The sequence below is a fragment of the Argopecten irradians genome, chromosome 7, assembly GCF_041381155.1.
Source record: "Argopecten irradians isolate NY chromosome 7, Ai_NY, whole genome shotgun sequence".
NCBI classification, from domain to species: Eukaryota; Metazoa; Mollusca; class Bivalvia; order Pectinida; family Pectinidae; genus Argopecten; species Argopecten irradians.
This window is the reverse complement of record NC_091140.1, coordinates 40,592,696-40,616,542: the sequence shown is the minus strand read 5'-3', so window position 1 is coordinate 40,616,542 and position 23,847 is coordinate 40,592,696. Positions and strand designations below refer to the sequence as shown.

Below are 23,847 nucleotides of genomic sequence, written 5' to 3'. Positions count from 1 at the left end.
AATCTATATGTCTACTAACTACACCTGTCTATATAAATCTACCACCTGTCTATATAACTACTACCCACCTGTCTATATTACCTGACTATAACTACACCGTCTTATATAACTACCTCACCTGTCTATATAACATACCACCTGTCTATATAACTAACACCCTGTCTTTATATAACTTACCACCTGTCTATATAAACTACCTCACTGTCTATATAACTACCACCTGTCTATATAACTACCTACCACCTGGTCTATATACCTCATGTCTACCACTCTATATGTAAACTATCACCTGTCTATATAACTACCACCTGTCTATATAACTACCACCTGTCTATATAACTACCACCTGTCTATATAACTACCACCTGTCTATATAACTACCACCTGTCTATATAACTACCACCTGTGTCTATATAACTACCACCTGTCTATATAACTACCACACCAAGTGTCTATATAACTTACCTACCTGTCTATATAACTACCACCTGTCTATATAACTATCACCTGTCTATATAACTACCACCTGTCTATATAACTACCACCTGTCTATATAACTACCACCTGTCTATATAACTACCACCTGTCTATATAACTACCTCCTGTGTCTATATAACTACCACTGTCTATATAACTACCTCTCCTGTCTATATAACTATAACCACCTGTCTATATAACTACCATCTGTCTATATAACTACCTCCTGTCTATATAACTACCTCCTGTCTATATAACTACCACCTGTCTATATAACTACCTCCTGTCTATATAACTACCTAATGTCTATATAACTACCTCCTGTCTATATAACTACCTCCTGTCTATATAACTACCTACTGTCTATATAACTACCTCCTGTCTATATAACTACCTCCTGTCTATATAACTACCTACTGTCTATATAACTACCTACTGTCTATATAACTACCTCCTGTCTATATAACTACCTCCTGTCTATATAACTACCCACATGTCTATATAACTACCACCTGTCTATATAACTACCACCTGTCTATATAACTACCACATGTCTATATAACTACCACCTGTCTATAAATACCTACCTCACCTGTCTATATAACTACCTTGTCTATATAACTACCACCATGTCTATATAACTACCACCTGTCTATATAACTACCACCACTGTCTATGGTTCTATATAACTACCACCTGTCTATATAACTACCACCTGTCTATATAACTACCACCTGTCTATATCAACTACCTATCTGTCTATATAACTACCTCCTGTCTATATAACTACCACCTGTCTATATAACTACCACCTGTCTATAATAACTACCACCTGTCTATATAACTACCACCTTATCTATATAACTACCACCTGTCTATATAACTACCACCTTGTCTATATAACTACCTCACTTGTCTATATAACTACCTACCTGTCTACTAATTATATACTACCACCTGTCTATATAACTACCACCTTACCTTAACTATTTCTATATAACTACCACCTGTCTATATAACTACCTCCTTATCTAACCCACCTGTCTATATAAACTACCACCTGTCTATATAACTACCTCACTGTCTATATAACTACCACCTGTCTATATAACTACCACCTGTCTATATAACTACCACCTGTCTATATAACTACCACCTGTCTATATCACTACCACCTGTCTATATAACTACCAACCTGTCTATATAACTACCACCTGTATCTATATAACTACCACCTGTCTATATAACTACCACCTGTCTATATAACTACCACCTGTCTATATAACTACCACCTGTCTATATAACTACCACCTGTCTATATAACTACCACCTGTCTATATAACTACCACCTGTCTATATAACTACCACCTGTCTATATAACTACCACCTATCTATATAACTACCACCTGTCTATATAACTAACTCCTGTCTATATAACTACCACCTGTCTATATACCTACCACCTGTCTATATACCTACCACCTGTCTATATAACTAACTACCACCTGTCTATATAACTACCACCTGTCTATATAACTACCACCTGTCTATATAAACTACCACCTGTCTAATATAACTACCACCTGTCTATATATAGACACTACCACCTGTCTATATAACTACCACCTGTCTATATAACTACCATCCTGTCTCTATAATACTAACCTGGTCTATATAACTACCATCCTTGTCTATATAACTACCACCTGTCTATATAACTACCACCTGTCTATATAACTACCACTCGTGTCTATATTAACTACCACCTGTCTATATAACTACCACCTGACCTATATAACTACCTCCCTGTCTATATAACTACCACCTGTCTATTATAACTACCCACCTGTCTATATAACTACCACCTAAGTCTATATAACTACCACCTGGTCTATATACCTACCACCTGTCTATATAACTACCACCTGTCTATATAACTACCTCCTGTCTATATAACTACCACATGTCTATATATAACTACCACCTGTCTATATAACTACACTCTGTCTATATAACTACCACCTTCTATATAAACTACCAACACCTGTCTATATAACTACCACTGTGTCTATATAACTACCACATGTCTATATAACTACCCACCTGTCTATATAACTACCAGTCCCTGTATAGAATAAACTACTTTACCTGTCTATATAACTACCCACCTGTCTATATAACTACCTCACCTGTTCTATATAACTACCCACCTGTGCTATCATAACTTCCTTATCATGTACCTAGACTGTCTATATAACTACCACTTGTCTATATAACTACCAACTGTCTATATAACTACACCTGTCCTATTATAACTACCACTTGTCTATATAATTACCGTAATTGGACTGTCTATATAGCTACCACCTGGTCTATATAACTACCACCTGTCTATAACTACCACCTGTCTATATAACTAACCACCTGTCTATATAACTACCTCCTGTCTATATAACTACCACCTGTCTATATAACTACCACCTGTCCTATATAACGTACCACCTGTCTATATAACTACCACCTGTCTATATAACTAACTCCTGTCTATATAACTACCACCTGTCTATATAACTACCACCTGTCTATATAACTACCAACCTGTCTATATAACTACCACCTGTCTATATAACTACCACCTGTCCTATATAACTACCACCTGTCCATATAACTACCACCTGTCTATATAACTACCACCTGTCTATATAACTACCTCCTGTATAATATAACTACCACCTGTCTATATAACTACCACCTGTCTATATAACTACCTCCTGTCTATATAACTACCACCTGTCTATTAACTACCACCTGTCTATATAACTACCCACCTGTCTATATAACTACCTCCTTGTCTATATAACTACCAACCTGTCTATATAACTACCACCTGTCTATATAACTACCACCTGTCTATATAACTACCACCTGTCTATATAACTACCACCTGTCTATATAAACTACCACCTGTCTATATAACTACCACCTGTCTATATAACTACCACCTGTCTATATAACTACCACCTGTCTATATAACTACCAACTGTCTATATAAACTACCACGACATGTCTATATAACTACCACTGTCTATATAACTACCACTTGTCTATATAACTACCACACTTGTCTATATAACCTACCACCTGTCTATATAACTACCACTTGTCTATATAACTACCACCTGTCTATATAACTACCACCACTTATCTATATAACTACCACCTGTCTATATAACTACCACCTGTCTATGATATACTACCACCTGTCTATATAACTACCACCTGTCTATATAACTACCACCCATGTCTATATAACTAACCACCTGTCTATATAACTACCACTTGTCTATATAATTACCACCTGTTGTCTATATAACTAATAACTACCACCTGTCTATATTAACTACCACCTGTCTATATAACTACCACTTGTCTATATAACTACCACCTGTCTGTATAACTACCACTTGTCTATATAACTACCACCTGTCTATATAACTACCTCCTATCATATAACTACCACCACTGTCTATAATAACTACCACCTGTCTATACAACTACAACCTGTCTATATAACTACCACCTGTCTATATAATTACCAACTTGTCTATATAACTACACCTGTCTATATAACTACCACTTGTCTATATAATTACCACCTTGTCTATATAACTACCACCTGTCTATATAACTACCACCTGTCTATATAACTACCACATGTCTATATAACTACCGCCTGTCTATTATAACTACCTGACTTGTCTATATAACTACCACATTGTCTATATAACTACCACTTGTCTATATAACTACTCACCTTCTATATACCTAACTATATAACACCACTTGTCTATATAACTACCACCTGTCTATATAACTACCACCTGTCTATATAACTACCACCTGTCTATATAACTACCACCTGTCTATATAACTACCACCTGTCTATATAACTACCTTCTGTCTATATAACTACCTTCTGTCTATATAACTACCTCCTGTCTATATAACTACCACCTGTATATATAACTACCAACTGTCAATGTAAGTACCACCTGTCTATATAACTACCACTTGTCTATATAACTACCACCTGTCTATATTACTACTACCTGTCTATATAACTACCATCTGTCTATCCATCACTTATATTAGATGGATCCGAAAAATCTTTGGCTGAGGCAATTAATGAATTGGACGAATATTAAAAAATTTCAGGTTTGAAAATTAACATAGAAAAAAAACCTCAAGTAGTTTGGATACGTCGCAAAAAGTATAGCCAGGACTCATTTTTACCACATTTAAATTTACAGTGGGGTAGAAACAAATTCACTTTGGTAGGAATTGAGTTTAGCGTGAACCTCCATGAAATTCCAAAGTTGAACTTTGATAAAAAATCAATTAAACTTAAGTCTCTGATCAAAACTTGGAGTAGAAGGTCTTTGACCCCAATAGGCAGAATTCATATAATTAAGTCATTGCTTGTATCGCAACTTAATCATCTTTTTATTTCGCTTCCAAATCCAAATCTAAACTCGATTTCTTATGGTGGGTCAGATAAAATCAAGAGAGATGTTGTGGTTCAAGATTACATTAATGGAGGCTTGAAAATGATAAATATTGACACTTTTTTTTTGCTCGCTAAAATTGAATTGGATAAGGAGACTATTCCAAACCAATGAAAAAAAATGGCAATCTATTTTGAAAACTTATATTGATATTGATTTATTGGCCAACTGTGGTAGCGAATATATTTAATTTATGTATAAACAAATGTAAAAACCAGTTTTTAGAGGGATGTCTTAAAATCATGGCATAGACTTAACCAACAACAGGAAAAGATGGAGAACAATGAGTCAGTTTGGGAAATACCACTCTGGTATAACAAAAAGATATGTATTGGGGGGGGGGACTATTTTTTTTATAAAAATTGGTATAAAAAAGGCGTTGTTAATATTTTTGATGTAATGAAAGATATATCCACAGGATCTTTTTATTCTTTAAATGAATTCTCACAGAAATACCAGATTGTGACAAACTTTTTGCAATATCACGGCTTTACATCAGCCATTAAGAAGGTGATTTCAGGTTTGGATTTGTGAGCAATAATAGCATTGTCTGTCCCTTTATACCATCAAATTTAAAATAATTTTTCGAGTGTGTCCTAAAATGAAAGGCTCAAAGATATTTTACAAAAAGCTTATGAAAAATAACACAACACCATCTAGTAAAAGAAAATGGAACTTGATATTTGATGATTTGAATGATACTGATTGGACAAATATATATAAAATCCCTTTCCAGGTCACAAAAAATACAAAGCTTCAGTGGTTTCAGTTCCGAGTGGCTCATCATATTTTAACAACAACTTCTTTTTTATTCAAAATCGGTCTGGTTCTCTTTGTATACTGTGTAATTCTGAAAGAGAAACTATTATACATATTTTATGGGAATGTATTGAGGTACAGTCATTACTACAAAGTTTTGAAACATTCTTACAGGCTTTATTAATTCCCTTTGCTGTAAATAAAAAGTCATTTCTATTTGGGTTGATCTCTGATAATCATCCATCAATAAATAGGGTTGATAATGAAATTATTATTATTATTAAACAATATATTTATAGGATGAGATGCTTTCATAATTCAATACACTTAAATTCTTTAATTAATACAATAAAAGACCATTGCTGACTTATGATTTTTTAAAGACATATATATATTATTAAGTATTTAAGATTGTTTTTGACATGGCCGAATACCACAATTCTGCTAGCCTACCTTCCTCCTTTCTAAATCTTTATCTTACCTCCTTGCTATACTTTCTTTTCTTTTCTTTCTGCTCTACTTATAAGTACAATATACCTCTATCAATATATATATACTATATGGCCTAACTTGCATCTAATTTACTATTATCACCTTACTAATAACCGCCTTCATGAGTGAAAGATAGTATGAGAGAAGAGAATATATGATTATGTATGCTTCTTTTTATGTGTGGACGGAATAGTGTGATTGTTTCTTGAATGATTAATATAAGATGAAAGTATGAAGTGTGATAAATGACAGTATGATGAGATAATAAAGACGATGTGATGATGAATGTTGATGATGAAGATGAAGATGTTGATGATTATAATTATGTTGATGATAATATTGATGATGTTATGATGATGATGAGATAGATTATGGTTGGTTGTGATGATGATGATGATGATGAAAATCATGGAACGATGTTGGTTGTGATGATGGTGACGATTGATGATGTGATGATGATGATGATGATGATATGAGTAAGATGTTTTGAGAATGAGCGTGATAGGGATATTGAATGTGAATAAGAATGCAAGTATCTATGTATTATTTGGAATATTGCACATGAAAATGAAATAAAAAATAAATTATAAAAAAACTAAAAAAAAACTGTCTATATAACTACCACCTGTCTATATAACTACAACTGTCTGTATGAGTCATTCTGAGAAATTTCCAAATCCAACATAACTTTAACTGAAAAAATTTACCTCAATTAGTATATAACTTAAAGAATGATCATTGAAGATATTGAAAATAATATTTGTAATTCCTGATAAGCTCCCAATTAGTTATTATGACGACCTAAAGATCACATGTCAAGGTCACATGTCCATGGTGTTACCATACTTAAATACTATAATATCCTGTTTTAAATATATAATTGTAATTGATAACTGTTCATTTCATTTTCGGTACTATGTCCGAAGTAATAGTTCATATCAAATTATGTTTACTTATATACGCCGTAATCGGCTGACAAATAATATATCTCATCAGTCGACAACCATGGTACTTTTATAGCATACAGACACTTTTCTGTTTATTAAAGAACATGACTCAAAAAGATTTATTCTTTTGAGACAATGATTTTATTTTGGTCTTTCAATCATTTTAATTTTGTTTGTTTTTTAACATGCTCTTTATTTCATCTTAAACTTATCATTTTGCAATATTTTTTGTCCCGGTAACACTATGGACTATTGATTGAATACCGATGACAAAGGTAACCCAACAGACATTTGTCCATGGTGTTACCAGATTGAAAGGTTTTGTATATAGTTCTTGATTCACCTATAATATGAAATTCCATTAGAGAAATAAAAATGGACTAGGTAGACAAAATACTATGAAGTCAAAGAATTTCAAATATAAATCGTATGTTACAAAGGAGTAAAAAACAGTATCTGTCATGTCCTTGTCTGATTGGTGTTACTCATGTTTATCCATAGTGTTACCATAGACTAAATTTGTGGCGGTTAACTGTTGGCGGTTATACTTGTGATGTCTATTATTTTTGAATTTGTATTTCATCTACTGGAGATGTATACATCAAGTGTTTTAACAAGTAAATGACAAGGTTATAATTTCTTTCTTCTTCTTCTTCCTTTAGACTCTTATGTCTTTGGTGTTTACCAAAAATTGTTTATTGGTGTTACTGGTTGGTAAAACCATAGGAAAACAGTAAACATCACAACGTTGTCGTTTATTTCTTCATTTCTCTGCTCTTCAATTTAAAGATTTTACATTTCTGCTGGTTCATCATAGTACAAACTGTAACAATCTTAGTATTTGAAACTAACTAGTAGTTCTGTTAAAATACAGAGTGTTATTCAAAATACATGACATTGTTAAAATATTTGGTAAATGACACCATGGACACTGGAATGTTCATTGATAGCTAGATAAATTCATCATTGATTTGATTTCTAATTAAAAACTCCCCTCCCTTATGGATCTTATCAGTCTCCATTTAAAATAGCCCAAATGATAGTTGGCTAAAGATAGTTTGACAAAAATGTTTTTCCACAGCAATGCATTCAAGATGGTTGAAAAACATAGTTTTGTTATATTTCCATCCTAATTTGGAATTCTTGCTATTAAATTCTCAATTCTTTCTAACATTTGGATTAAATATTTGTGTTTTTACATTCATCAAGCTATTACTTTAGTTTAAGGGTAGGTCCAGTACTTTTGAAAAACACAAGCCAGTTCATTATGACGCTATTAACGGAAGCTGCCGGAGGTTGTTTTGATTTTCCAGAATGGTTTACGAGACACTAATAACAATTCCATTGGGTATTTTGTCCAGTAGGCCAAAAATTGTCTTCATATTATATTGAATGTTTAAAATCATTAAATAAATCAAATAAAAGCAATGAAGTGAAAATTAGATGATATCTTTGAGGTTTTTGCGGTTCCTGTTGTAAATGGGAATGGATTTTCAAACACCGGAAGTAACGTTCGTCGCAATAAATGATAAGAAGGGACCCCTTTGACCGAAATTCCTGAAATTATGGCAAAATATGATAATTACGTTTAGAAATGGTCCTAGGAAATAACGAAACTTACTTTGCATTTGTAAAAATACAATAGTTTTGTATATTGTCCTATCGTTAGAAATTTAGGACAAAAAATCAACAGGATTGAAACTTAACATCAACCCTAATATTACAGAAAACATAATTTTATGAATTTTTTCTACTTTCGGCCAGCAAAGTTGCACCAGATGGTATATTAGCAATCTCACATATACTCAAAAAGTAGTTCCGAGATCACCCATTATTGTCTTAAAAAAAACATATTGTTTCTGTCTGACAAGTCTGCCCTAGTGTTTGTAAAGAAAGTATTATTGTGTAGCCTTGTGATCTTACTGTATCTGTCTGACAAGTCTCCCTAGTGTTTGTAAGAGAGTATTATTGTAGCCTTGTGACTTACTGTATCTGTCTGACAAGTCTCCCTAGTGTTTGTAAGAGAGTATTATTGTAGCCTTGTGACTTACTGTATCTGTCTGACAAGTCTCCCTAGTGTTTGTAAGTGAAGTATTATTGTAGCCTTGTGACTTACTGTATCTTGGTCTGACAAGTCTTACCTAGTGTTTGTAAGAGAGTATTATTGTAGCCTTGTGACTTACTGTATCTGTCCTGACTGTCTCCCGTGTTTGTACAGAGTCTCCCTAGTGTTTGTAAGAGAGTATTATTGTAGCCTTGTGACTTACTGTATCTGTCTGACAAGTCTCCCTAGTGTTTGTAAGAGAGTAGTATTATTGTAGCCTTGTGACTTACTGTATCTGTCTGACAAGTCTCCCTAGTGTTTGTAAGAGAGTATTATTGTAGCCTTGTGACTTACTGTATCTGTCTGACAAGTCTCCCTAGTGTTTGTAAGAGAGTATTATTGTAGCCTTGTGACTTACTGTATCTGTCTGACAAGTCTCCCTAGTGTTTGTAAGAGAGTATTATTGTAGCCTTGTGACTTACTGTATCTGTCTGACAAGTCTCCCTAGTGTTTGTAAGAGAGTATTATTGTAGCCTTGTGACTTACTGTATCTGTCTGACAAGTCTCCCTAGTGTTTGTAAGAGAGTATTATTGTAGCCTTGTGACTTACTGTATCTGTCTGACAAGTCTCCCTAGTGTTTGTAAGAGAGTATTATTGTAGCCTTGTGACTTACTGTATCTGTCTGACAAGTCTCCCAAGTGTTTGTAAGAGAGTATCATTGTAGCCTTGTGACTTACTGTATCTGTCTGACAAGTCTCCCTAGTGTTTGTAAGAGAGTATTATTGTAGCCTTGTGACTTACTGTATCTGTCTGACAAGTCTCCCTAGTGTTTGTAAGAGAGTATCATTGTAGCCTTGTGACTTACTGTATCTGTCTGACAAGTCTCCCTAGTGTTTGTAAGAGAGTATTAATGTAGCCTTGTGACTTACTGTATCTGTCTGACAAGTCTCCGTAGTGTTTGTAAGAGAGTATCAATTGTAGCCTGTGACTTACTGTATCTGTCTGACAAGTCTCCCTAGTGTTTTTTGTAAAGAGAGTATTATTGTAGCCTTGTGACTTACTGTATCTGGACAAGTCTCCTAGTTTTTGTAAGAGAGTTATATTGTAGCCTTGTGACTTACTGTATCTGTCTGACAAGTGCTCCCTAGTGAGAGTAAAGAGAGTATTATTGTAGCCTTGTGACTTACTGTATCTGTCTGACAAGTCTCCTAAGTGTTTGTAAGAGAGTATTATTGTAGCCTTGTGACTTACTGTATCTGTCTGACAAGTCTCCGCTAGTGTTTGTAAGAGAGAAATATTGTAGCCCTTAAAGGACTTAAGGCGGGGGTGGGTATTATCGTCTGGACAAGTCGTCCTCTATGTTTGTGAAGGGGGTGCGGGTGGTTATTAGTGGTAGTCCTGTGTGACTTTACTGGTATCTGACAAGTCTCCCTAGTGTTTGTAAGAGAGTATTATTGTAGCCTTGTGACTTACTGTATCTGTCTGACAAGTCTCTCCTATGTTTGTAAGAGATATAAATTGTAGCCTTGATGACTTTACTGTAGTCTGTCTGACAAGTTCTCCTGAGTGTTTAGTAAGAGAGTATTATTTGTAGCCTTTGTGACTTACTGTATCTGTCTGACAAGTCTCCCTAGTGTTTGTAAGAGAGTATTATTGTAGCCTTGTGACTTACTGTATATCTGTCTGACTATTCTCCCTATGTTAAAGAGAGTATCATTGTAGCCTTGTGACTTACTGTATCTGTCTGACAAGTCTCCCTAGTGTTGTGGTAAGAGAGTATTATTGTAGCCTTGTGACTTACTGTATCTATCCGTCTGACAAGTCTCCCTAAGATGTTTGTAAGAGAGGTATCTCTATTGTAGCCTTGTGGTGACTTACTGTATCTGTCCTGACAACAGTCTCCCTAGTGTTTGTAAGAGAGTATTTATAGTAGCCTTGTGACTTACTGTATCTGTCTGACAAGTCTCCCCTATGTAAGAGAGTATTATTGTAGCCTTGTGACTTACTGTATCTGTCTGACAAGTCTCCCTGTAAGAGAGTATTATTGTAGCCTTGTGACTTACTGTATCTGTCTGACAAGTCTCCCTAGTGTTTGTAAGAGAGTATTATTGTAGCCTTGTGACTTACTGTATCTGTCTGACAAGTCTCCCTAGTGTTTGTAAGAGAGTATCATTGTAGCCTTGTGACTTACTGTATCTGTCTGACAAGTCTCCCTAGTGTTTGTAAGAGAGTATTATTGTAGCCTTGTGACTTACTGTATCTGTCTGACAAGTCTCCCTAGTGTTTGTAAGAGAGTATTATTGTAGCCTTGTGACTTACTCTATCTGTCTGACAAGTCTCCCTGTAAGAGAGTATTATTGTAGCCTTGTGACTTACTGTATCTGTCCTCTCCGACTAGTCTGGCTTGAATGACAGTTTGTCTGAGTAACTTATCAACATCCTCAGCAGTTTTTATCATCTGCAACAAATACATGTATTTATAATGATTTCATTTTTAGCGGTATATTTACAAGAGGCCCAGAGGGCATGTATTGCTCAATGGGTTCGTAATGCCAAGTAATGTTCTGAATACAGGATCACTGTTTCATTGATAATTGTTTTTAAACATTGACCCCTTATTTGTCTATTTGGCCCCAGTCTTTCTATTCCATGGGGTCAGAGCCAAGATTTATACAAATTATGCTCCCATACCCTAGCGGAACTTGCTTGCCAAATTTGGTTACAATACATTCAAAATTTTAAGACTTCTTTAATTATATTAATAATAATATAGTATTATAGTAGTTCTCTTTTTGATTTATAGGATTTTACCTTCATTTGCCCTATTGGCCCACCTCTCCTGCCCCCAGCAGGGCCCCAAAGCCAATAATTTGTACACACCCTGCTTCCCTTTTCCCAGAGGATGTTTTCTGGTCACATCTGATTTTAATTCATGCATAGCTCTATCACTATTAGCAATTCATATGATTTACCTCTATTTACCCTATTGGCCCCAGGCGCCACCCCTCCTGCCTCCAGGGGGTCAGAGCCAAAAGTTATACAAACTCTGTTTCTTTTTCCCCCCAAGGTTGCTTGTGCCCAAATTTGGTTACAATCCTTGCAGAACTCTATGACAAGTAGCGATTTAATTTATAGGACCACGGATGCCAGACGCCGCGCCATGTCATCACCGACCCTTACCGGTTACATTACCATTGTTTGTCCCAACATACATGGGACTATATCAGTCAAATATGTCCCACCACATACATGTAACATAGGGACTATATCAGTCAAATCTGTCCCACCACATACATGTAACATAGGGACTATATCCAGTCAATCAAATATGTCCCCCACATACATGTAACATAGGGACTATATCAGTCAAATATGTCCCACCACATACATGTAACATAGGGACTATATCAGTCAAATATGTCCCACCACATACATGTAACATAGGGACTATATCAGTCAAATCTGTCCCACCACATACATGTAACATAGGGACTATATCAGTCAAATATGTCTCCCACATACATGTAACATAGGGACTATATCAGTCAAATCTGTCCCACCACATACATGTAACATAGGGACTATATCAGTCAAATATGTCCCACCACATACATGTAACATAGGGACTATATCAGTCAAATATGTCCCACCACATACATGTAACATAGGGACACTACCAGTCAAATATGTCCCACCACATACATGTAACATAGGGACACTACCAGTCAAATATGTCCCCACCACATACATGTAACATAGGGACACTACCAGTCAAATATGTCCCCCCACACATACATGTAACATAGGGACACTACCAGTTTAAACATGTATGTCCCCCCACATACAACATAGGGAACATAGGACATTAATATCCTGTAAAGGAGACATTAATATCCTGTAAAGGGGACATTAATATCCTGTAAAGGAGACATTAATATCCTGTAAAGGAGACATTAATATCCTGTAAAGGAGACATTAATATCCTGTAAAGGAGACATTAATATCCTGTAAAGGAGACATTAAATCCTGTAAAGGAGACATTAATATCCTGTAAAGGAGACATTAATATCCTGTAAAGGAGACATTAATATCCTGTAAAGGAGACATTATATCCTGTAAAGGAGATAAATATCCTGTAAAGGGACATTAATATCCTGTAAAGGAGACATTATAATATCCTGTAAAGGAGACATTAATATCCTGTAAAGGAGATATTAATATCCTGTAAAGCAAAGACATTAATATCCTGTAAAGGAGATATTAATATCCTGTAAAGGGGAGACATTAATATCTGTAAAGGAGACATTAATATCCTGTAAAGGAGACATAAATATCCTGTAAAGGAGATACATTAAATATCCTGTAAAAGGAGACATTAATATCCTGCTAAAGGAGATATTAATATCCTGTAAAGGAGACATTAATATCCTGTAAAGGAGATATTAATATCCTGTAAAGGAGATATTAATATCCTGTAAAGGAGATATTAATATCCTGTAAAGGAGACATTAATATCCTGTAAAGGAGATATTAATATCCTGTAACAAAGACATTAATATCCTGTAAAGGAGATACTAATATCATGTAAAGGAGACATTAATATCCTGTAAAGGAGACATTAATATCCTGTAAAGGAGACATTAATATCCTGTAAAGGAGATATTAATATCCTGTAAAGGAGACATTAATATCCTGTAAAGGAGACATTAATATCCTGTAAAGGAGACATTAATATCCTGTAAAGGAGACATTAATATCCTGTAAAGGAGACATTAATATCCTGTAAAGGAGACATTAATATCCTGTAACAGAGATATTAATATCTTGTTAAGGAAATATCAATTTCCTGTAACGTGTTGTCTACCATCAGGAATGCAAATTTTACCTCTTCAATTTTTTCAGGATCTGTTTCATTTTTTCCCTTTTTGAATTCTTCATTAATTCTTTTCCGTGTCTCTGTAACATAAAAACAAAGTATTCCTTCACAACTCAGTAACAAGTATGTCAGAGCTTGTATTTATACCTAGCTGTTAAAAGGATGTTAAAATAATCAAAGCTTGTATTTATACCTAGCTGTTAAAAGGATGTTAAAATAATCAAACCTTGTATAAAACCTTAAGGCTGCCATGGACAATATTATATACATGTATAGAAGTAGGCAATGGTATGATACAAGCAAGATTACCTTTTATTGCAAAATCGTCATCTTGGAAAACAGCAAATTTTGTTTTATGCAGTTTCCGGAAACATGTAAGTACCTGGAATTACAAAACAACAACAAATACAAAATGTCGTGTTAAACATCAAAATGACACCATGAAAATAACAGTAATATTAGTGACTTTATACAGTAATGAGTTAAGGTATTCCCACATCATCACAGAAATGTTGTTTGATAATCACTGATAGTGATGAAGGAGGTTAAAGTGAATAGTCGGGCAAAGAAAACCAGTCTAAATGCGTTCATTGGCCTTCCAAAAGTTCTCACATATTAATACGACGGTCATCAAGTTCTGTTTAGTTTCCCAGTTCTGACCATTTAAGTAAAGAAAAGTTGAAAGCATTGAAAGTGAGGCTGTGTGGAAATGTAACCATGGACATAGTGAGCCGGGAGGATGTTTTAGAATTCCCATACTTTAAATTAATTGCTTTGTACGCAGACAGATTTTGACGAGAGATTTTATTTTTCCATTTCATAAGAAATTATACTGGATACATTCACACCATTTTTACCGACTTTAGCCATCCTTGCCCGACTGTTCACTTTAACTTATTTGTTAGCTTGTGTGTATTTGCAGTCTAATTTTGGTTCATACAATCAAGGACATGTATGAGAAGGATAAGTCTCACTGGATTTTGGGGAAGTACAGCGCAGGAGCTTTTGTGTTTTTGCACCGACCGTGACGATGGGCAACGACTGGTTTTCCTTTGATATGGATCCGCAGATGTACATGTAGCTTGCGGGTGCAAGGGTTACCGTCTTACTTTCTGAAGCGTGCCGTCATTTCATGAGCTGTCGTATTTTTTTTGAACGAAAATTAAAGACATTTCTTCTAAATCTTCCGTCCTAAAAGCAAGTAACAAACGTTGTGAAATTTAATAAACTTTACATTGGTACTTCATTCAACTCCGTAAGACAAGGAATACGGGAATTTTCGTACCAATGTTTTTGTTGAGAAAAACGGGTTTTATTCCCGGTTCATAGGCGTCTCGCGTGGTGTTTAGTTGTGTAAAGAGACAGTGACGAATTGTATGTGATCTATATGTGGTTGACCTTGCATGCCAGCTGTCTTCTCTCAGAATAACTATATTGGATGGTATTATTGATTTTCTCGATGAAGAGAAACTTCATGATAGCATGTGAACATACTGTTTGTTACAGACCAAAATAAACAGCTAAACATATATATCTACCCTGTATCTTGTAGCAACAGACATCTCCACACGTGTTTTTGGTTCCGTGTGTAGAATGACATGTAAACTTCCGGTGACGGAAGCATGCGCAAATGCAAAAATCCAAGGAAACAAACAATATGGCGACGAAATCGTCGATGTTGGCCGAGTTAGACAGTATGCAAGGGATATTTTTTAATTACATATGACTTTAAAGGTAAACTGAGTAACGACATCGGCACACATTAATGCAAACTATCATTCCAATGTTTCCCAATATGTTGTTAGCAAAGGAAATATCTATTTTTTATTTTTTGGACAATGATTTTTCTCCGATGGTAGAAAGTTAATACAGTGTAATAGAGATGTGAGAACGGCCAGTGTCAGCTGAGCTCGGAATGAGTCTATAGTGGCACTGCATGTCTACAATGGAAGTACAGAGCGCATTCCATTGGACTTAGAACGAAACGTACCCAGCCTACTTAAATCAGGTTGGGGAAAAACCATTTCATGTAGCTTGACGTTTTGACAGTGAACTCTTAAGTAAACAAACACACAAAATTGAACTCCTAATATGAATTTAACGCAAAGCCTCGGAAAAGCGCAGCTACATGTAAATACAGGATTATAACTCAGGGCTTTTCATATAAAAATCATGTTTTTAACTATTCTTCTTGTAACTAGAATGCTATTCGATGCTGGTACTTGTATGCTTTAATTAGTTAAATACATCAATCCAAAAATTATTCTTATGTAGAAGAACAGGGAAAATACACATTCCTGTCGAGTGTTCCGACCAGGAATCAAACCCAGGTCTCCGGCGTGGAAATCTACAGCTCTACCGACTGAGCCAAAGAAGCATGCTCTGTCAGCTGGGTGACAGAGACCGTATTTTAACACTATGTACAAGTCACACCGACCCGCTCCTTTTACACTACTCCCCCTGTTTTTCTTGAGATTTCCTAAATCTCAACCCGAGAATCTTTAACTACCTACCATGGGTTATTTAGTTGGGCGCCAATGTAGAAGAACAGGGAAAATACACATTCCTGTCGAGTGCCCCGACCAGGAATGAAACCCGGGTCTCCGGCGTGGAAATCTACGGCTCTACTGACTGAGCCAAAGAAGCATGCTCCGTCAGCTGAGTGACAGAGACCGTATTTTAACACTATGTACAAGTCACACCGACCCGCTCCTTTTACACTTATATCTATTTTGATACACTCACAGTTTGCTAACAAATCTATGTTTGTATAATATGTTGTAAGAATCACTTGCCATTTAGATGAACTAAGAGATCTTCATATCCAACTGAGTTGAAGAGAGTCAATGAAGGCCTTATAATATTTACCATATTAAGTCCACTTTCAGTGTAATCTTGCATCAAAATGTCTCTTTTAAAAAGAAAATTCAGTGAGGCTAATTCTGTTATATAGCCATGAAGCAAAATATGACATAAATGTATTGAGTAGTTCTAGACAAAAAAGCCTTCCATGCAATGGCAAGGGCCAGGGTTCAGCATACAAGACATCCGACCAATATGTATAATGGCAGACAGTAAGCAAGTGTGAACATTTCACATGCATTTTATATTTACTACAGTGGGCTTTTCTAGCATATCACAGTAAAACCAACTAATCTAATTTCTATTAGAAATGGTCCGTTTCCGAAATATGTGCAATTTTAATGTACCCACTCTTGGACTGAATTGACCCTTTAATTAAATTACTATCCCATAGAATCTTAGAATTAATTTTGGAATTTTTCTTTTGGTGTAGGCAGAGATATAAATAAATGATTACATTGGGAAATAAGTAATGATTTGATTATATGTATTTTGCTAATTCGAGTTAAAATTCCATGATTTTATATGAGCTTTCAGTTTTATCAGTTTTTTGTCAAAGTTCAATTTGGGTATCTTCTGTAGATTAACATGGAAGTCACTTCCTAGAAGAGTGAATGTCTTTTGCCCCCACTACAGATCTAGGTCTGGAAAAAAATGTATCTGAGCTGTATTTTTTGCTACTGATCCATACCACTTGAGGTTTTGAAACATTTATTTTCAGTTCTGATACACTAGCAAAATGTCTTAGTTCTTTTATCGATTCCCTAAGATTCTGAACCATCTGGTGCCAGTGAGGTATCATCTGCACATTGAGATAAAAATATTGGACAGTCGTTAATATTGATTCCTTTTATTCCTTCATTTTGTCTTAATATATTTAATTGCCAAAATTTCTGTGCATAGAATAAAGATATAAGGAGCAATAGGGTTGCCTTGACAACAGCCTCTTTTAATTGGAAAGAATGAAGATAAGTTCCAACCTTGATTAAAAGTAGCGCTATCATAATGTGAAAAGATTTTATCCAATTTATTATACTGTTTCCAAAACCAAAAAAATGTAATACTTTTTCTATAAAAACGTTAACCCAAGAGACCAAATCAAACGCTTTTTCAACGTTAATCATTAAAAACATGCCTGGAACATCATTTTCTTCTGTATATTGCATGACAAGGCACATAATACCGGTAAGTCTGGTATTTTCACCGATATAATGAAAGAGACATGAACCATGAAAGATTGAGTAAAATACATATTTATGACGTGCCAGATACCTTACTAAATGACATTGCTACAGTTATTATACAAATATATCAAATAAGATAATTATAGAAAGGAATTGGGAGTGACTGGTAGAGAAAGTATGTTGAGTGAGATAAAAATAGTAGTATTTTACACATTTCCTTTGTACCTGTAGGTTTTGCTCTATCTATATTCATTTGGGGTTATGTGTGGGGTTTTTTTTTCTTTCTAGTGAAATAACACAAGGTCTACCACCATGCCAATTACAAAAATTCCAATTTCCCACAAGTTTGGGATCATTTCCCATAGCCAGCGTCTCGAGCTGCAGGAAAGACTCCTCAAACAAACTTATCTACAAAGCATTCAGAGTCAGAAAGTTGTGGTGCAGACAAGGTTAGCTTCTGTTTGTCTGTTTTTGTCTTTTTTTTTTGTCTGTTTTTGTATGTTTGTCTGTTTTGTCAGTTTTTGTCTGTTTTTGTATTTTGTCTGTTTTTGTATGTTTGTCTGTTTTGTCAGTTTTTGTCTGTTTTTGTATTTTATTTTGTCTGTTTTTGCCATTTTTTGTCTTGTTGTATGTTTATATATTTTGTCTGTTTTTGCGTGTTTTTGTATTTTATCTGTGTTTGTTTGTTTTTGTCTGTTTGTAATTTTATCGTTACTGGATTGTCCTAAAAAGTTAACATTATTAGGTTGCTGTGCTCATTCTGTATGTTTTGCTTTTAAGTTAAAATCTTAACATGTCGATTTCTATGGCTAAAACAATGATTTTTATTCTGATAGATTGTATGTTTTATTTGATGTAGTCGAAATCCTCTGGAAGTGTCAGAAGAATTTATAAAACAATACAATGAAGTAAAAGGATTGGAAGAGAAACAGCAGCTGGAGACAACTGCTCAGAAGATGTTAGAAAGATCTAAGGTCAGTCAACCGCTTCTTACAGTCTTATAACCTCGTATTAGATTTAAGGCTTACAAATGCTGATTGATCACCAAACATTCTACCTCATACACAACTACATGCTGGGATGAAGGGCTACTAAGTTTGTTCAAATGAATGACATTCACTTTCATTCAAGGTCACATGGGTAAAAAAATACCTTAGATATTAATCTTTAAACAACTTCTTGTCAATAACTAGTTAGAGGCCTTGGGACTTGATATTAGGCTTGTCCATGCTGAAATGAATGGCTACCAAAATTAAGTTTTTTCAGATGAATTACCTTGACTTTCATTCAAGATCACAGAGGTCACATAGGCTAAGACCCTCAAGCAACCATTTGTCAATAACAAGGAGGCCTATAGAGACCTGATATTGGGTCTGTAGCATGCTGAGACAAAGCGCTACAAAATTTGTTCAAATAAATGACCTTAACCTTAAGGTCACATGGGTCTGATAGGCTTAAATTAAACAATTTATTGTATGGAACAAATAGCCTTGATTATTATAATTGAGTCTGTGTCATGCTGAAATAAAGAGCTACCCTATTTTATGGCTTCAGAGGTCAGATACATGTAAATGAAAACATTTAGATAATTTCTTTGTAACTTAAAGACCTAAAGGAGGCAGAAATTGGGCCTTTAGCATGCTAGATGAAGCACTTCAAATTATCATGACCTTGACCTATATCTATATCTGAAATTGACATTTTCATCTGAATTCCCTCTTAATAAAAATATTACCTGGGGCCAGGCCGTTCTACTGTAATGTGCCATCTTAAAGTGATCAAATAACAGATGTAGTATCTCTCTCACTATCAACCACAAGTGCTACATCCTCATCATAAATAAATTTCAACAGAATCAACGATCAAAATATCCTTTGGTCACATTATTTTAGACCTCCAACACGTTGCTTGCACTGTCTTCCCAAAATCCAAGATGAATGTCAAAGTCACCATCTTCAAATCATATTTAAATCTTTTCCTATCCAAATGGTCCCAATATTGTCAGATGTCTGGGCATATCTGCCTCTTATTTCTACCAATTTATTTATATAACAATATAACAACACTATTTAAATGTTATTACTTGGATCATCTCCTCAGAGGCGGGCAGGACTTCGAGATAGAGGCACAGGAGCACATGTTAACCTGCCAATGGCCTGGACAGAGTTGGCTCAGCTGGCACAATGTAAAGGCAAAATCCAGGATGGTCAGTCGCTTAGCACTATTACATGTTGATCCTGGCATATAGCTTTGAGAGAATATTGATTGATATTAAGTTTGTTGTCCATTGCGGACAATATTTTTTGAAAATGAAATGTACATTAATAATAACTGACAATGAAAAATAGTTCAACAATAGCTATATACATGTATATATATATATTAAGTACATGACAGTTAATGCATACCATATTGCCCAATATCATTGTACAAAATTTTATGCTGAAGCTTCTACTTTTCTACAGAATTTTCATTACTCTTTAGAAAAAAAATGTATTTTAATATTTATTAAAATTGTCTTTGAGAGCCGTATTGTTATTTTACTGTATTGTGTTGTCCCAACAGAGTGTTTGGATGTGTTGATTATCTCCCTTGACCAATCCCCACTGGAGAAGTACCATATTCCGGCATTGTTTTTTCTGGCTGAGACCATGCTTTACTGGCTAAGGACAGATTCTGTACACCAGCCTTATCTCAGAACAGGAGAGATCAAACTTCTTAAGGTGATTATATAATTAATAATAAGTTAATAACATAATAGTATCTCATGCTAATATGAGAGATAGGAAACTTACATTAGCTATATTCATGCTAATGTGAGAGATAGGAAACTTACTATAGCTATATCATGCTAATGTGAGTTAATAACATAACTATAATGATGAGAGATAGTAAACTTACTATAGCTATATCATGCTAATGTGAGAGATAGGAACCTTACTACATCATGCTAATGTGTGAGATAGGAAACTTACTACATCATGCTAATGTGAGAGATAGGAACCTTACTACATCATGCTAATGTGTGAGATAGGAAACTTACTACATCATGCTAATGTGTGAGATAGGAACCTTACTACATCATGCTAATGTGAGAGATAGGAAACCTTACTACATCATGCTAATGTGAGAGATAGGAAACTTTACTACATCATGCTAATGTGAGAGATAGGAACCTTACTACATCATGCTAATGTGAGAGATAGGAAACTTACTACATCATGCTAATGTGAGAGATAGGAACCTTACTACATCATGCTAATGTGAGAGATAGGAAACCTAGTATAGCTAATAGTAAAATTAGTATATATAATGCATTGTAATAACAAAACCAACGCTTCAAACTTAAGTTATTATTCATATCTTCAAAACATGGAAGAAAAAAATGAAAATCACCTAGCAACAAATGTCATGGTATTAGGTAGTACAGTACAGTAGATTTAAAATTTTAAGCAATACAAAGTGCAGGCTTTAATTATGTAAACAGAGCTTTTTAACCTTAAAGAGCACATATACAAAAGCATATATTTTTAATCTACACAACATTTGCATCTGTTCATTTTTGGACAGGTTTGGACAAGTTCTGCTGCTACAGTATTGAGCTTTTCCATCTTACCCGCACATTCAGATACTCTCTAAACCATAATCTCGAACTCATTTTGCTAGATTTTTTGATGCAAGTGAAGACTGCATAAAAGTTTCTAGATTGAATTCATAAGTCTGAGGACATATATATTTCAAATTTTTTATGCATATATTAAAACAGGGGCTTTCTGCTTAATAAAAATCTCCCCCATGGCCATTCGGTGTATCTTAGAGAAATATGCATATATTCAGGCGTCAATTTGGGTACAGTGATGTCAAGGCTTTATTTTGAAATGTCCTGAATAAGGTCGGTAGTATTAAAACTAATACATGTATTTGTTTTGTTTGTAAAATCACTCTAATGAAATTGATACACAGTACAGATCACAACAGTATGAAGTGACAGGTCGATAACTGTGAAATAATATAACTATCACATACCTGCACATTCAGTATCAGAAATTGATATTTAATTTGAGAACTTGAATATTTGTTAATTAGACATACAATGAATTCATTTGTTTTGATATCACTATCAATGCAAAGATGTAAAATGTTCTCCAATCAGTGATGAGATCTGACCGAACTAAACTGGCTGAATATCTATTTACCATGAGTGACTGGTGTCGTTTTTCTCTATACATTGGTTTTTACTGCAGATGGGTGAGCTGACTTTTACCAGGCTGTTTTATCACCATATGGCCGGTCAACTTCAGGGCCAGAATGAATTCAAAAGTCGACTATTCACCTACTTGGATGGTAAGTAAAGCTGTGGTTAGTGATGATAAGTATTGTATTGTTGTCTCCAGGAGTCAAACTTATCAGTTGATATGCACATACTGTTAACAATAAGATTTATCGGGGAGATATACATCTGGGGGTCAGTCATTTTTTTAACTTACCTTGCAACATTTCCTTTAAATTGTTACTTGTCATAGAGTTCTGCATGGAATGTAACCAAATTTGTCCAGAAACATCATTTGAAAAAGGGAAAAGATTCTGTATAAATTTTAGCTCTGATCCCCTGCAGGCAAGATTGGCGGGGCCTATTATGGGAAATAGAAGTAAATCTTTTAAATTGTTACTTATATATACATGTAGTCATAGAGTTCTACATGTTACATCATATGTTTTAATGGTTTCCCTTTGAGAGTTGGGAAGTACTCAGTAAACAATATTTGACAGTACAGGGTGTCCCATAATGCATATATCAATCTCTCAAACTCTAATAGCTTTTAACATACATGAGCAACAAAAAAATATGCATATGGGATATGAAGGCATACAATCATAAGTTTTGTTATGTGAATAAAGGAATAATTTGGTTCTGCTAAAATGGATTGATTTCATAATGATGTCACCAAATTTAGGATAATGTTGTTTCAAATGGACAGAGAAATATTCCATACGTTAAAAGACATGATGATATGATATTGATTCTCTAAAGCCCCATTTCTCAACAAAGCAAATCATTTCTGTGTTTACAAGTACATATTACTAGAATTATACATAAAGTAGTCACCAACACCAGATAATGTTGTCCAATTCATCAATTAAAAGCATTAGATCCTCGATACCATTGTTCTTAAGTTGCTTAAATGTTAAGGATAGCATTGTTTTGACCATATTTGCAAACATGTGTCTTTTAAACAAAATCATGACTAAGATTACATATATCATTTTGTTAAGCTGTTTTTATAAAGAAAACAAAATTTAGGATTGCACACTTTTTGCAAATGAAATACTGTTGCTTTACATTATGTATTAAACAAATCATTAAATTTTGAAAGTGGAGCATTATTTATGTGACATCCTACACTCGTTATATGTTTTAGGTTTGGGTGAGTGTCAGGAAGCCTACAACCCGTACCCTAATGCACTGCTGTGTCTGAGATTCATCATCACCGTCGGGAAGATAATCATGGCGGATGCCCAAATGGACCCTGGAGAGATTAAGGAGGGGGACACCTTCTCTAAACCTCGCACTCCACTCAGTCGACCTAGCAGGGTCAGTATTCCTTCTCCTAACCTCACACTCCACTCAGTCGACCTAGC

At 34.7% G+C, this 23,847-nt stretch overlaps 2 protein-coding genes across 2 annotated transcripts in view; one reads left to right on the top strand and one right to left on the bottom strand.

The window, feature by feature from the left end:
- Positions 1-11,576: 11,576 nt before the first annotated feature.
- Positions 11,577-15,773, bottom strand: LOC138328430 (complex III assembly factor LYRM7-like). The gene is made up of 4 exons (XM_069275238.1): positions 15,700-15,773; positions 14,471-14,543; positions 14,171-14,241; positions 11,577-11,743 (listed from the first exon to the last, which is right to left on the bottom strand). Exons 1-4 carry the CDS (start codon positions 15,721-15,723, stop codon positions 11,606-11,608), a joined length of 306 nt encoding a protein of 101 aa, XP_069131339.1. The 5' UTR covers positions 15,724-15,773; the 3' UTR covers positions 11,577-11,605.
- A 15-nt stretch (positions 15,774-15,788) lies between these two features.
- LOC138328428 (transmembrane protein 232-like) overlaps positions 15,789-23,847 on the top strand; it is a 31,005-nt gene continuing 22,946 nt past the window's right edge. The window contains exons 1-7 of the mRNA XM_069275236.1: positions 15,789-15,895; positions 18,496-18,656; positions 19,067-19,181; positions 20,308-20,413; positions 20,773-20,930; positions 22,452-22,551; positions 23,628-23,800. Of these exons, the coding sequence (XP_069131337.1) occupies positions 18,520-18,656; positions 19,067-19,181; positions 20,308-20,413; positions 20,773-20,930; positions 22,452-22,551; positions 23,628-23,800 (789 nt within the window). The 5' untranslated portion in view covers positions 15,789-15,895; positions 18,496-18,519. The remainder of the gene's footprint in view (positions 15,896-18,495; positions 18,657-19,066; positions 19,182-20,307; positions 20,414-20,772; positions 20,931-22,451; positions 22,552-23,627; positions 23,801-23,847) is intronic.